The 16,390-nt window shown below is 37.9% G+C and overlaps 2 protein-coding genes across 3 annotated transcripts in view; one reads left to right on the top strand and one right to left on the bottom strand.

The window, feature by feature from the left end:
- Nucleotides 1–13,430, top strand: part of LOC115442911 (transforming growth factor beta-1-induced transcript 1 protein) — a 34,327-nt gene extending 20,897 nt beyond the window's left edge. The window contains exons 2-6 of the mRNA XM_037438398.1: nucleotides 643–699; nucleotides 2,619–2,792; nucleotides 11,387–11,482; nucleotides 11,838–11,972; nucleotides 12,235–13,430. Of these exons, the coding sequence (XP_037294295.1) occupies nucleotides 643–699; nucleotides 2,619–2,792; nucleotides 11,387–11,482; nucleotides 11,838–11,972; nucleotides 12,235–12,309 (537 nt within the window). The 3' untranslated portion in view covers nucleotides 12,310–13,430. The remainder of the gene's footprint in view (nucleotides 1–642; nucleotides 700–2,618; nucleotides 2,793–11,386; nucleotides 11,483–11,837; nucleotides 11,973–12,234) is intronic.
- LOC115442910 overlaps nucleotides 1–16,390 on the bottom strand; it is a 59,092-nt gene that overhangs the window by 34,765 nt on the left and 7,937 nt on the right. For both annotated transcript variants that reach the window (XM_030168114.2, XM_030168115.2), the window contains exons 12-17: nucleotides 16,240–16,315; nucleotides 15,806–15,902; nucleotides 15,293–15,388; nucleotides 14,916–14,988; nucleotides 14,567–14,691; nucleotides 13,841–14,195 (exon numbers count right to left, since the gene is read on the bottom strand). In XM_030168114.2, coding sequence (XP_030023974.2) covers nucleotides 13,841–14,195; nucleotides 14,567–14,691; nucleotides 14,916–14,988; nucleotides 15,293–15,388; nucleotides 15,806–15,902; nucleotides 16,240–16,315 — 822 coding nt within the window. The remainder of the gene's footprint in view (nucleotides 1–13,840; nucleotides 14,196–14,566; nucleotides 14,692–14,915; nucleotides 14,989–15,292; nucleotides 15,389–15,805; nucleotides 15,903–16,239; nucleotides 16,316–16,390) is intronic.

Genomic DNA, 16,390 nt, shown 5'->3' with positions numbered 1-16,390 from the left:
TAGAATGCACACGCCGACATTCGACCTGGGTGACATCACCAGAGTTTTTTCGATCCGCTGCCGTCGCGTCTCGCCGCCCTATTTGGCCATCAGGTTAGCTCCGCACATACAAATCGCTGTACATCCGTAGTTACGGGACGGGGGACGTTCGCGTATGTTTTTTGTGGTAGGCATGATGTCAGTGTCGAAAGTGGAATTTATAGGTACAGGTTGAATTTAATAAATTTTTGACAAAGTTTAATTTTGAACGGCAGCAAAATAGGCTATAGACGTTTAAAGTAAACGTGCTTTTGGCTTTTAGATCCTCTTTGCTTAGACTTCGTGTTTAACCTTAGTTCGTATGTTTAGGGTGACATATGAATGAAAAAAATCATCGAGCCATAACTTATATATTTTTTTGCTTATGGTCGCAGCCTAAATAATTTCGTTCTTATTTCTTCTATGTATGAAATTATGTGAGCAGTTGTACGCGACGGAATATACGCGTCGTAGTTTACGTCGTCGCATGACGGCACCGTGCCGCTCATACATTTCTCTTATTTATTCTCGCGCCGTGCGAGCCCTTTATATTAAACGGTGACATCATACAGTTTGTAAATAAAGCAATATATCAGAATGATAATGTCGATACGTTTGTTACAGTCTACAAAGGAAGAGCCAGCGATTTGCAACAGCTGCCATGCTGTCATCCAGGGCAGAGTAAGTATAAAGAGTTTATTTTTGAAACTAGTAAGCCGCTTGCCTGATTCTAAGCGATATGACTCATTACCAGTAGCACCGTTTAAACTTTAACTAAAACACTGGTTTGCGATCGTCATCTTGATATTAGATGCAAGTGTTATTATTCCCAGTAATTACAATGTCTTTCAAACCAGAACACAACAGTTCTTGAAGAGTGAAAAGTGAAGGACCTTTGAAGCTGCACTCACTTCCAGCAAAACCAAACAAAGCTAGGCCAAATTTAGTATTAACTGTCAGCCCTCCGCGCTTTTCGCCTCGTAAACCATTTTCATGTTTTAATTATTTTTATTGCACTTATATGACGAGACGAGTATTCCGCTCGTCTAATGGTAAACGATACGACCGCCCATAAACTATACCAATTATCCACACTACAAGGAACTGCGTGGCACTTCATTGCGATTGTCACCCTGATATGTTACCCACTAATTGTGCTGGTTTCAATGTCATTCAAACCGGGATACAACAGTGCCTACACACTGCTGCTTGGTGGATAATATCAGAGATTATTCACTTCATAATGTCTATCGATTGCTTTGATATCGAGAACCAATTGAGTTTATCGACAATTATAATGACGCAGTGCTGATTATCGGAATGGGTTCTAGAAATGTCCATTAATAGGTGTTAAGGAAGATGGGAAGGACATAATATGTTATACTAGATCCTAAACGAGACTAGATTTAACTAAGTCCATCTAAAGAAGGAAGAACAACAACCTTTAGATGGGCTTGTTTGAGATTATTGCTTGCTTGAGATATTAGAAGATAACTTGAGATGTTGGTTATGATAGGATTACCACTTGCCCTTCTTCTTGTTTAGCCAAGTCTTTATTGTGTATTCATGTTTCCTCTAAGCTTCAGATGTACATTAAAGAAGTAATTAATGTATATAGACTATTTATCAGGCTGATTGGACGGGTACCACCGCGCTAATGACTTCATCATCTCTTATTTATAATTGATCACCTTCTGCCTGACTTTATTCCACTCTCCTGTGTGATGACAAGACGCTTCTTCGGGCAGGCTTAGTTTTTATCAGTCTGTTTGTTTGACATCCTTACCATCCGGATATGTAGGCCCGAGCTATTAATAATCCTTACAAATTATTTCCCAAACTAATAATCGAAACGAGGAGATCTTGACCTTCCAGACAGATAAAAGAAATGACATATCTACAATAAACTTAATAAGGATAAAATAAATACCACTCTAAGGCTGTTCACTACTTATAAAACTCTCACAATCATCATCCCAGACCGTCTCAAGGGCAGGTCAAGGTTACGATCCAGTCACAGGGCTGAGGTAATTAGCACGTAGACTCGACGCAGACTTCCGACATCTGTTCGAACGATTCAGAAATAGCGCGCACGTGGCATGTACAGTTTTTGTAATGGTAAATATTTGGATTCGAGAATGGATTTACCGGTTCCGCTCATTGTGTGGGATGCGTTCAAGTTCATGGTTTTTATTATACAACTGAGTGAGGTGATAAATAAGTTGGTTACTTCATGTTAACGTTACGATAGTTTTAAAAGAACACTACTCTCAAATGAATTGGAAAGTCCAAAAAGGAACCAAACATTTCAAACCATAATACATAGCGCTATAAAAGGTGATATCAATCCAAACGAACTACAGCATGGAAGAGATCTACAATTTAGTTCATTTAACAAACAAAGTCCCGGTAGGCAACGGCTTGGCTGCGCCTCTGGCATTGCAAAGTCCACGGGCAACGGATGCGTATCATCACGCGGACCGCTTGCTCGTTTGCCTAACAAGGCAACAAAAAAAAAGAAATTTTCGTTATTGATTTGTTCCACATTTACTATTTACCCCAAAGATATTCCAACCCTAATCAACCACTTCGATCCACAGATCCTGACAGCGCTGAACAAGAAGTGGCACCCGGAGCACTTCACGTGCAACACGTGCCGCAAGCCGATCGACAGCGCCAAGTTCCACGAGCACAACGGCAGCGTGCACTGCGTGCCGTGCTTTACCAACCACCACAGCCCACGCTGCCACGGCTGCGGGGAGCCCATCACTGACGTGAGTATACGAGACTATAAACTAGCAAAATTTATGACAAAAGTGAATTCTCTAGGAATCATGGCGCTCTTCTCTAGGTTCTGGTACCCTGAGGAACATCCGTTTCGCAAAGACCGGTAATGCTAGAGATAATTAAGGGCCTAATGCTTTGGAAAAAAAATGTTCTATATAAACGATGTAGTTCACCGATGCGAGTAAAACGAATGGACTAAGCTATAAGTGGCTTTTGTGGATCTGGTACTCTGGAGACGCAGTCGCTATTTTGGTCTAAAATGACACACATTTTCGCTAAAATCGATAAGTCCCGAATACATAAACTTCTTCATAAAGCAATCTAGAGACGACATCGCAGTTTCACTATTTTTACCTATAGAAGTTGCTACTGTTAGCGTATTTTCTAGAGAAAAAAGGTCCTAAACATCCAAACCTTTCAAATTCAAAATGGAATCTAGCGATTAAAACCCCAATACTTAGTAATCGTATACATCCGTACTAATCTGCCATCCTCCGTACATTTTCTAAAATTTACGAACATTATGCGCATTTTTGGCAACACTACCAGGTCATTTAGCAGACAAAAGGACACCTTTAGTCTATCAAGTGGCCTTGTCAAAGGACGGATGTTGGACAAACCAACTGATTTGATTTTAGAATTACTGGAACGCATTGATAAAAAAATTAAAATCGGAATCGTTGCGGAAACAATTTGTTATGCATGATACCCAATGTTTATGTGCAATGTAAATGACTGAGGTAGGCAGTAAGACTCTCATATCAGATTATTCTTTGTGCATTTTAGTCGGCAAGCACCAGTGTAGATTATTCTAGCTATTTTGATGTATAAGACATTGAAATAACGAACCATGAAATAACAATCATCATAGTTTTTACTTGAGACTCTTCACCTGTAATAGATAGCTCTTGGCATTTACAGAACACGTACAACGTAGTTGACAATTAGTAAAGGATTTAGTAGTAGTTCCTACATTCAAACCCAAACAATTTACTTAATAATCTTCCTTCTCAATAATCTTTGTAAAAACAAAAATTTGTAAAGATGTTTGTTAGAAGAAGGAACGTAGAAACTGAAAGAATAGGATAAATTTTGCAGACATATCGACCATATCCTAAATAAGTATGTTTATACTGGAAAAGTTCAATGTGTTATTCTTGTAAATTATCACGTGAGCGATTATTGCAAAATGTAGATATATTTCTGTGATTTCCACAATCTTAATTCTAATCTCTGGATCGGTAACGTGTTCGATTTGGCCACACACGCGTGTCCAGTGAGCCGGTGGGCGAATATAAAGAGCTCTATTATTATTTTGGCACCTCGGCGGTACATATTCTGTGTCTAAACAAAATTTTAACGAGCCACACATAACGTACGACGCGCTTTTGTGTGCATCGCATGTTTATTTACGGATTTTTCACACGAAAATTAGACGAAATTAAATTTGGAAGGATTAATTGAATTCATTGTTCAATCATATCTATTTTGTTACTAAAATGATATTAGCTCTGATAATGTTCACTGGTATTTGATGGAAAATGCCTATAGCATTGAATTTGTTAAAAAACTGTAATGTTTTGAGTGTAAAAATAAAGTTATATCCTCTCTTACTACTGTAGAAGGGTCATTTTTTTTATTAATAATGTGATAGCAAAACTTCTCTCATATTATAAGGTTAATATACTCTAGAAATAATTTCGAAATTGTTATTGACAACCCAGTAGGTACACAGTTTCCCTCACAATGTTTTGTTTCATGATTCATCCTACGATATAGATGTTGATTTTGCACTAAACAGATACGAGAATATCCCTCGTAAAGTAAATAAAGATTATTCTCCAGTAAAATTCCACGTTTAACGACATTACAAGAAAACTGGCGATTGCCCGTGGATTGCCAAGCGAAAAAGACCTTTATTTATTAAAAATTAAAACTTAAATAAATTAAAAGTATTACAAACGTTATTATTAAACAGTAGTCCGTAATTCCAGTGAACGCTGTCTATATTAAAAACAAACTCATTGTGAAAACACGCGGCCTATCACAACCGCGGGACACGTACGCATGACTAAGATGATTCGACGAAATGACGTAAAAAATCATTGTCAACTCGTACACACGTATAAGGCGATGATATAGTTGTTAAAGTGTTAATTGCTTAGCGTCCAGTGGCCACCCACCGTGACGATCCAAAAGGGTCTATCGATGACATAGGGCCGATTTTTAAACGATTTCTAACCAATAAAAAACAATCAAAATAAACATTTAGTAGCATGTTAAACTTCATTCTGGATGGTCCATTTTTACTGTTGATTTGTAAGAAGCGGCGAGGTGATTTAGTGAGGTTGATCGATAGTAATATTAATATTAGTACCTGCATAAGCTTGCAACTTTTATTCCCAAACAACAACTGATTACAGTAATCAGTTGTCTAGGTTATGTGATTTCCAGTATAGTGAATAATGAATACTATCAAAAGTTAAGTACACGTAAAAATGAAGGTAACAAATAATACAGAAATGGAAAAAACACAATCAAAGCAACGTCCTTGGACTGGATATACCCACTCGGACATCGATACAGGAAAAAATATGATTCATCGGCTAATGTAGGTAAATAAGGAAAGATACCGGCTTGCAAATAGGGCTTATTGTGTAACAGTAGATAAAACAACAATGTATATATACAGACTAGTTTTTTTTTATACGTGCAAGACAAAGTGAACTCACTGCACCTAATGGTAAGTGGAGTGGAGTCCAATAGGTATGTAGACTGATGGGAGATGATTACCCGTCGACGGTCGAGAAAATTATGCCGGCCTGTTCGAACTAGATGTATACTGGCTGATCCAGCTGTTTGTGCGTTTTGACAGTGAAAATTGACGAATCAACTAAGTTGATATGCTTACTATTATTGATCTGATTTATTGGCTATAAGTTGAATAGTATCTAGGAATCTTCGTGCTAATCGGGCGGGTAAGTCTTGGACTAGAGATTCTTAAGTTGTTTTGACAATTTTGATTTCTTCCTAACCGAATTTCGGCCACGGCGGCCATTCTCAACGGAGATCAGTCAGGTACGAAGATATAGTGCACAAGTGTGTGCGCAATACACAGGTGCACTCTCTGTTTCTTCACTCTCATATTCCAGTGAGACGGAAATCCGACATGACCGGAGAGACAATAGGCGCAAGTAAAACGGCTTTAAGTGCTTTGCGAGGCATGAGCCTTAAGTTCTTTTACCAGGTCAGGAAAGCGCTCATTTCTTGGACCAGCCAAAAAAAATATAGTCTAAAAGATTCCTTAGAGCAAGGTTGGATGGAAGTACGTGCAGATGGCGACGCAAGCGCGTTCATAAAAACATGTGTGTTTTATTAATTGACCAATAAAGCTGTTGATTTATTACAACTACCGCTGACAGTCGATGCATGTTCGTTACGACTGACAATTGCAGTAATTGCTCCTATTCACACTGTTTTCCTTGATGTTATAAGATAATTTTTCCGGTACATGTCGCTGGCTCACTGCTGCAAAATTCTATGTTTCTTTTTTTATTCTGACATAGGAAAGTGACCCCAATGCATCGGATTGTAATCGTAAGTGGAGTGAGTTTCAATAGAATGTCGAATGACGAGACGACAGTAAACCCTCCGAAGTTGACACAATATGTCGGCTTGTTGTAACTGGATATACATAGGTTGTTCCCGGAAAGCAACACACTTATGTGGGCCATTATGGCGGGTTTTAATACCTTGTGTATGGTGGTCGCTATCCGACCAAATATAAAAATGTCCTACCACCGGCAAAATTTCAATTCCAAATTGAATGTCCTAATATATAAAAGTTTTTACTCAGACTTTGGTTGATTGAAAAAGATATCGTTTGTCTAAATACTTAATTTCATTACAAGACAAGAACGCCGATACAATTAGTAGAATTACACCCGAAAAGAACTTTATTATTATTAAAAATAATAGTTTTTGATTGTGGGACCACTTAAAAGTAACAACTACAAAAATTAAGACAAATTGCGTAACGTCTTACTTTTTGTAGTCAGTTAAAAGGGAATTCCAATTGTTATTTTAACATGCAAGGCTGCTACTTAATAAGGAAGAAGCGACAAAAATAACAAGATATTTTCATAATATAAATGTTTCAATTTCAATAAACTTTAGTTGCATTAATTAACAATTCACAGAATACCATAATTTACCTGTTGGCCAATGACCTCATTCGACATTGAGAGATTGTACCTCAGCATTACTATATTAGGAAATAACGGTTACTAATAAAATATTTTGCATTAGAAATGTTGGTTACTTGATGTTGTGCAGCGAATATGAGCTGTGGACTAGGGTTCCGAGGTCAATTAAACCACAAAAAAATCGGTGACACATTTCGGAAATATAAACAATGCAATGCCCGCGGCTTCAGCGTCAAAAAGTTCTCACTGTGTAATATACTGCGTTAAAAAATACACTATCATGTGTATTATAAATTTCCTCCAAATTCCTTCACCTGTTTTTGTTGTATTGTTTCCAGCTGCCTGCCCGTTCGTATGAATCCATGCCGACTTCCATATTTTTCGGAAGCAAACTATCCCAAAATAATTCAACACGCACAACTTCCTACTTGATTCATTTTCAAGACGTTACATATAAGGTCCGTCCACGTTGTGATTCATACAACCTTGCGGCTCGTAACTCACTCTTAAATAACGTAGGAGGTGTTCCACACCATGAAGTTATATTGATTATTGGTAATGATATGAAGGCGGCATTTGGGCAAGGGGCTACCCACGGTCGGTTGGATGACCTGACGAAGGCCTTGTGCGAATAATTAGGTTTATGTTGAGCAATTAATCAAGTGTCCATCGACGGTAATGAAACAAAAGATCACGCTTTGTTCGCTTTTCTGGGGTAGGCAGAAGTATACAACATCTACACGTATTACACAATACAACCACTCTAGTGTGAAAGATCCACAGATGGTTGTTAAAACTAACTCAAACTGTTTCCGCAGTATGTTTGATAACAAGGTGACGTTAAATTCACATTGGAGGGCAAACAGAATGGTTAGAGAAGAAGATTGCGTGAAGTATTGTCCGAAATGATGAAAAAATACAGAAGTCTCTAATGCGAAAAACTTGTGTGTATATATATATATATATATATATATATATATATATATATATATATATATATATATATATATATATATATATATATATTCTCTTATACGTCCACGGCAAAGTGATCCCATCGCACCTGATGGTGAGTGATGTGGGGTCTAATAGAATTTTGACTGACTGAGATTTTTACCCCTCGACAGTCGATACAATTATGCCGGCCCGTTGGAACCGGATACACACAGGCTGCGGCGGCGATAGCCTAGTTGGGTGTGGAACGGACTGCCAAGACGAATGTCCGCAGGTTCAAATCCCAAGGGCACACACCGCTGACTTTTCTAAAAATCATGTGTGTATTCTTTGTGAATTTATCGTTCGCTTTAACGGTGAAGGAAAACATCGTGAGGAAACCTGCACATCTGAGAAGTTATCTATAGGAATTTCGAAGGTGTGTGAAGTCTACCAATCCGCATTAGGCCAGCGTGGTGGACTAAGGCCTAATCCCTCTCAGTAGTAGAGGAGGCCCGTGCTCAGCAGTGGGCAAGTATATAATACAGGGCTGATATTATTATTATTATTATAAACACAGGCTGATCCCGGACGGCGACACACTTATGTCGGCCACTACGGCAGGTTTTAACACCATGTGTACGGTGGTCGCTATCCGGGCGGATATACAATATATCCTACCATTAGCAGCACAATCGGATTCGCTACTTTATAGAAAAATATGACAAAACCAAAACACAATCGACATATCTATAACTCAGCAAAAAACATATTAACCCAAGGCCTTAGTACCTGACACTTATCAATTAACACACCATTAAGATGTAACTTATACGTTTCCTAAGTGTTTACATAATCATCAAAGACTGACTCATGTCTAGTGTTTATTTGAGTTGTCTATCTAGTTAATGAGCAATCTGTATGCATCATTACCTTATCTATGGGTTTGGAATACACAACAGTTTACATTTATGGTGTTTCTTCTTTATGAATGACTATTGACTATTGATGGTTTAATTTGTTAATTAGTATTGATGGATGTGCGTTAATTATAAAAACAGTTGGCAGGTTTCTTTTATTTTTTATTCATTAAACGGCTACTTGAGTAAGCTCCGTGTCTGATGGTTAGTGACATGCCTGCATGAATTTGGAATTAAGACGCTTTGCATTCGTTATCCTGAGATATGAGATGCTAAGTCTTATGATGCCTTATAATAATTACGCTGGGTACAATGTCCTTCAAACTGGAAATCGTACACAAGGTTTAAGCCTGCCATAGTGGCCCACGTAAGGGTGTCGCGTTCCTGGATCAGCTTATGCATATCCGTTTACTACAGGCCGGCAAAATTGTGTCGAGTGCCGAGGGGTAATCATCTCTCGTCAGTCGACATTCTATTGGAACCCACTCTACTTACCATCAGGTGCAGTGGGGACACTTTGCCATCCACTTATGAAAAAAAACAGTACTTGCACGATTTTGCTTGGAGGCAAAAATAGTCATAGCAGTGGTATCTCTCAATCATGTAATCTATGCATCCCACATGGTGATGGAGTCAGCATTTCTCGTTTGCTCTTCTACTACACTCTATCCATGATGTCGTCTTCGCAAACTTGACATATCTCTTAAAACTTCAACTTCCTATCGTCTTCAGTCTGCATTGGCACCTAGAGTATCACGGTTGTGTCTATTTCAACCAATTATCGATAAGTATGCATATTATTATAGTTTAAAAGACCCCATTACCGACCATTATCATCCCCCTATTATATGAGACGTAACACTGTCTAGTACTAAAAAAAAGAACAAGACCTGACGTATTGTTATGAAAAAAGAAAATTCTCACAGGAAATCATCTCGTCTAAACTGTTATATAAAAACAATGGTATTAAATATGAATACCACCCGGCCATTGTTCATGGTGATGTCACTCGCACCGCGAGAAAAAACAAATTGCACAGACGGACGAGCGATCGTTATACAATTAGTTGTCCATTGTTTTAACTGTGTGTACGTTGTTAATTGTGTATGCGATGTTTACTAAGTTAAGATGTTAAGGCTGATTAATTGATTAAAACTAGTTTCATTCGAGGCATTCCGGTTTCAAAAGATGAGATATAATTTAGCATAGGGATATAATCTTGCAAATTACTATTCGAAAAGTCATCTACCTGTCACTGAGAGTCCTATCAAAAATGTTTCACCCGTTTTGGAGATTAGTCCGCACAAATAAACAACACTTTAAACCGCGTATTTAGGTTTTTGTAGCGAGTATATAGTATAAAAAAAAAACTGATCAATATAATAGAGATATTTCAGTACAAAAAAAGCAAAACACACGTCACGCCTTGTCTCCGAATGGGTGTAAGCAGAAGTGAAACCAGTACACCCACTAATCGCATGCGTGTCCTGCCTTGTAACGGGGGCGAGTCTATCACCATATCGGGCAAAAATCCTTACTCCGGACCTATCTCGAGCAGAAAAACTTATTACTTTTTCCCAATCCGGCATTAAAACCGGGACCTCAGAGCCGTGTGAGCCTACTGAACACGCTAGCCTAGCCTAACTTGTAATTATTTCTTTTCGCTAATATATACTTGCAAAATCATTAGGACAAATGTCCTTACTTATAGATTTTGGCCTCCCCTATTTCTTAAAAGATAATTGTAATATTGCATTAAAAGTTACGACCATGATCGTACTGCCAACTGTCTCTTCAAGACGTCTATTGTCTAGCATTGAGAAATTGAAACAATTCAACTTGACCTCTATACATTTTATAGTCTGACCAGGAAAATAAAACACCTGCTTTGGGCGCACCAATTTCGATTTTGCGTTTTAACGAAAACGTCGTCAGTACAAGTAATTGATTTAATATTAAAGATAAGCATGGTGCGATTTTTATTATCTTAGGGTATACAAAGATTTCGTGATTCGGGATTCTCCTGCTTTCGTTAACTTACATCACCCTGGTCATCAGGTTCTGGTGTGGTTTACCATTGGTTGACTACAATGTTACATCTCCGATGATAAGCTTCACAACCGCCCATAAATTAACCCAAAAGTTTTTTTATTACCCTGTAGATTTTAAAATATAAATGCTAATTCTCAGCAGTATCTAGTAACAGTAACTAGTGGTGGGTTATTTTGTATCAGTCAGGATTACGACTACTGTACATAAGGTGTTAATAGCCGCAGCCATAGTGACCCACGGAAGCGCTTCGCATTCCGGGTTCAGCCTGTGCATGTCCAGTTAAAAAATATCTACGTTATTGTATTGAGACAAGGGTTACTCATCTCTCGTCAGTCGCCATTATATGCGGATTCCAGTTTGCTTACCACCAGGTGCAGTCAGGTCACTTAGTCGTGGTGGTATAAAAAAACGGTCGTAGAATATAAATGCTGATCCTCAACACTGTATTATGATCAAAATTGTCTATTGCAGCGCGTGATCCAAGCGCTCGGCGTGTCCTGGCATTCGCACCACTTCATCTGCGGCGGCTGCAGGAAGGAGCTCGGAGGCGGTGGCTTCATGGAGCAGGTATGGTCAACAACACTACCATTTTAGTTCATGTGCAGGAAGCAAACTGCTAAGCAGTAATGAAAATGTTGGGGAATTTTAAATTTCTTATTAATTCGTATTGTTATATTAAGTCTATGGAGGTTAAGAATTATATTCAATTCTATTTTTATTCTAACTTTTCAAAAAACTTTCAGAAACTTTCCCAGTTTTATATACATAACAATATTTTATTTGCCCCGTTGGTCAATCAGATATAATATCATCTTGTCCTTCAGTTTTACATTCTTTGAACTCCTTTTAAATTTCAAAATAATAATTTTAATATAATGTATCAAATATGTCATATATTTATCTCCGTGGTTTGTGCCCGCAGGCTGGCCGTCCCTATTGCTCATCGTGCTATGCTGACAAGTTCGCTGCTCGCTGCAAGGGTTGTGGCTCGCCCATCGTCGACAAAGCGATCGTCGCGCTCAATGCCAAGTGGCATCGCGACTGCTTCACTTGCATGGTAAATATTTGCATTTTTGGGAAGAACTACTTTTTGGTTACGTCCAGAATGAAAATGCAAACAATAAGGCAATAGATTTTTTGGAAGCGAATAAACAAACTTAGTTGACCTGGGATGGAATTTATGTTACTAATATGGTGATGTGTCTTCATTTATTCACATCATAGGCCGAAATGAGCTCGGCGAACCGTAGCATAACTAATAAACCTTTGAAGACAAAGGCCTGAGTTTATACACCTAATAGAAGATTGTAAATTTTCAGAAATGCAGAAACCCAGTGACTGACTCGACGTTCTCCGTGATGGACAACAAACCACTCTGCGGCAAATGCGCTTAAACGCACCACCCCACCACACACACCCCATCGAGTAATCTAACAGCTTGGATAAGAACAGACATCACTTTTATCTAGAGTTTAGACATGACATATTGAACCGATAAGTTGACGTGTTAACCTGAGTTGAAATATAAATTAGATTGCCCGAAGTTTATATACTAGGCCAAGACAATACCGGTAAATATCCCATTGTAGTCACTCTGTACTGCTAAGATAAAAAAAATGCATTTCAACATTAGTGTGCGAGCAAATCAAATGGCTAACAATGTTCAAATATGCTAAGCAAAGCCTAAAACCTACCTAAAACATTTCATCAAATTCAAATGAGTGCGTGACTTTTTAATCCGGAATTCCAATTCACCTCTAGTTAACACGGTATACTAGGTTAAGTGGACTATTTATAGACTACTAATTTTATTTCTGGCAATATTTGCGCCATTTTTCAAATCTTGCAACACAATTGTGTCAAAATGAAATGACAGCTTGCGGCTTATTCAGTTTTTTTTGTTCAATCAGGTGACCTAGGCAAAGGTCCTTAGTTATAAGTCCTTTAATGTAGTGGCTTATCTTTGGCTAAAGCGACTTAAGCGCTCCAATATTGTTGAAGCTGCTTGAAGTGATTAAGCCTAAGCTGCATTTTATTTAATGGATATTCTATATTCATATAGTCGTGTAGAATAAAACATGTAATTGGATGAGGCCTTAATATATTTTTGATATGATATACGTATGTATACGGAGTATGAAAACATATAACAAGGAAGAACAATAATTGGAAAAAAATATTTTCATATATTTTTCTTTGTATATTTTTATATTCAGCCTTCTCCAGGAATTGGACATGACAAATGACAGGAATATTATGTAATACATAAGAAGAAAATATTTTGATCATTTGTGTAATAAAATAAGTTTTCGTGTGTAAGTTGTGATGGATTGTTTTCATTGAATCGACAAAGTTGTACATATTTTTTGAGAAATTGGTAAATTTTATATAACTGTGATGCTTTAAGCTTTTTCGGTATTTAAACAAATCATATATGATCGTAAAACGAGCTACATTTATCAACTGCTTAAATGTTTTTTGAAATAAATTATTTTTTTCTTTTGTTTTGATGAAATGGAGTATCATTAAACTTACCTAAATTCCATTATTCTCTTTATACCTTCATATTAAGTTACAATTTGTGCGTCGAGTAATGCAGAAGACCAAGCCCGGTAACATATTTAGCTTGAGTATAAACTCAACGTTTTTATAGAATAAGAAAAGAAAGTTATCACGAACAGTTTTAAATTTCTGGACGTTAAAAGAATGATTAAAATCATGTTGTAGCGACGTATTGAACAAAGGCCATAATTCATGTCACTATATTCGCAGAAAAAACGCCTAATAGTTATAGTAAAAAATTATAGCTATCTTTCAAAAGTTAATAATTATAATTCTTTTACTACCGAAAAAAAAATATTGCAGAAACGTCACAAAATCTTTCCAAAAAATGTATAATTTTTTATACTATTTTTTTACACTTACCCCATTCCCGTCTCTTTCCACCTTCCTCTTCTCATTCTCTCTTTCTCTCGGCGTCCTCGGCGTGTGACGCGGTGTGTCCGTAACATGCACTTTAATCTTTCCAACATTGTCAACATTGCCAAACCCATCAAAACCTTCATTGCCAACGTCATTCCCAATTCCAAGTTTGCCAATATTATCATCATTTTTCCATATTGGTGTCATTTGGTTTATAGAACTGTCAGTTGCTGTTTCTGGGTCGAAAGTTATGTCGGCGATGACAGCTTTGAGAGGCTTCGGTTTTGGACTACCGCGAGGTTTCGTCCTTGGACTTTGAAAACTTTGTCTGAGCCGAGGTGTTGTGGTTTGTGATTTTCTAGAAAGTAAAAGATATTATATTCTTAATGAACAATATTCCAAAATTACCGTACAAACGTGTCTCTCATAAAAGCTTATATTCACGCATTATTAATTTTATGACAAAGACAAAACACTATCTTAATTTTCAGAAACATAGAGAATTTCCTCCATATAATTTTACCAACTGTTTTATGGCCACTCTTTAAAGAATACAAAACTGGCTGCCCTTATAGTCCTACCAATTATTCCCATAGTATAATGGCCGGCAAACAACTTGAGTACACTAACGTGTGGTGGGGACAATTGTACGTCAAAGTACGAAACAAGCCCTCCATGTCGCGTTGGCGTGGTCATTTTGTTTACCAGCTATTGAATACAAATTGTTACCGAGGTGTATCCTTGCTCCTGGTGGTTCGCGGAGTATTATTGGTGTGAGCTCGAGGGCTAGGCTCGGCGCTGCCGCGCGGCGTGTCGCGCGGACTGGCCTCGCAGCTGATATGGCTTGATGTGCACTGGAAATGAATATATTCTTCACTTAGAACTAACATTGAGTGACAAGGTATCAAACGTTGACGATATAGCCTATAAACACCCCACACCCTTGCCCCCTCTCGTCCCTCCTAGCTACGTCTATGACTAAAGCTCAGCACAACAGTTGTATCGCAATACAACTACACCACTACGTTTTTATGTTGCAAACTTTTAACGTCAAATATTTATAGTAAAGTGTTGTTACCTGCGGCACCGCTTGCACCAGCGTGCGCGGCTCCCTCCGAGCTGCGCGGCGTCGGGCGCTGCCGGCGCGCACACTGTTCGGATATTATGATCAGTATATATATTTTCTTATTTGGCACAGACGAGGCACGAGTCGTGAGCACACTCCTGAATAGTCTGTTTGACGTCCAACAATTATTAATTCCTCAGTCGATACTCATTGGCTATTGGCTTATATCATGAGCTATGCGGCTATAGTTTTGTGCAACTAGTATAAATGCTAGTTCCTCACCACCACTGGTCATCTGTGCTCATGACTTGTGCCGTTTACTGTATATTGATCGAAATAGCTTTTTTTATTTTATTTCGCCTATATCTTTAATATGGAGTTATTTGTACCTGGTCTTCTTCTGATTCCTGGGCGACACCTTTTTCGGAGGTTTCTTACTGTCGTCGGTAACTGTGCTCAATGCTCCGCGCATTTTCGACGTGCCACTAGAATAGCGAAACAATAAGACATGTGAATTCTATTTCGACCAGAACTATATTTTTTGAAGAATGTCACTGTGTATAATACAGTTTAATTGTAATCCTTAGGGATGGATTTTCAAATATCTTTTTACTTGCTTTTGCTCGCGGTTTCGCAAGCATGAAGAGTTTTTCCGGATTCCTAGACCCTATTTTTCCGTGATAAAAAGTAGCGAGTGTCCTTCCCAGAGTCACAACCTATAGATATGCAAAATTTCATCGAAATGTCCTTGGTACTTTTTAAGTTAATTGCGTTCAGACAAACTTAATGCTTCCAAAACTACCGGTTTCAGTTGCGCGTGGTCTGTTAGACAATGTTAGTAAATTTACTAATCAAAATATCCTTTCTAGTATACCAAAGTTATTATAGATCTTAATTCCTACCTCGATTGATTGTCCTTCGAGCTCGTAGACTTCGGTTTGAAGTTGTTTCGAATCGTGTCCAGCGAATACATCGACAGACGAGCCTCGGCGTCTGATACTTGAAGGGAAAGCGAATTCATGGTGTTACTAGGTACCGGACACCGGATATACATATTATGTATATATTACTAAAATTTCATAGAGTTGAGTCCCAAATCTCGTACCGACACAGGTCGGTATCATTGCAAGTATCTTTAAAGTTTTTTGTCCTTATCAACAACCGTTTTTCTCCACTAAAATGAACTTTAAAATCTTAATTTTGTTTTATGCAAATAGAAAATCATTCAAAGTTCACGTGTACAATCGTTTTGAAGTTTTCAATTTGCTCAGCTATGTTTGTGACTAACTGTACCTCATAAAATATATTTTTCACGTCAATCCAACAAGTAACTTACTTGATTTGGTGCCAGATTTCGACCACGATCCAAAGGATCCCTTGCTTTTAAACTTCTTAGACTTCGTTGTCGAACTCTGGAAGAAAAGAATAGCTAATTAATAACTAGACCATAAATTTGTCACAAGAACTAAGATACTTTAACCATAGAC

This window comes from Manduca sexta, chromosome 14, assembly GCF_014839805.1.
Source record: "Manduca sexta isolate Smith_Timp_Sample1 chromosome 14, JHU_Msex_v1.0, whole genome shotgun sequence".
Taxonomy (NCBI): domain Eukaryota; kingdom Metazoa; phylum Arthropoda; class Insecta; order Lepidoptera; family Sphingidae; genus Manduca; species Manduca sexta.
The sequence above is the reverse complement of the archived record's forward strand: the minus strand, read 5'-3'. Positions and strand labels throughout refer to the sequence as shown.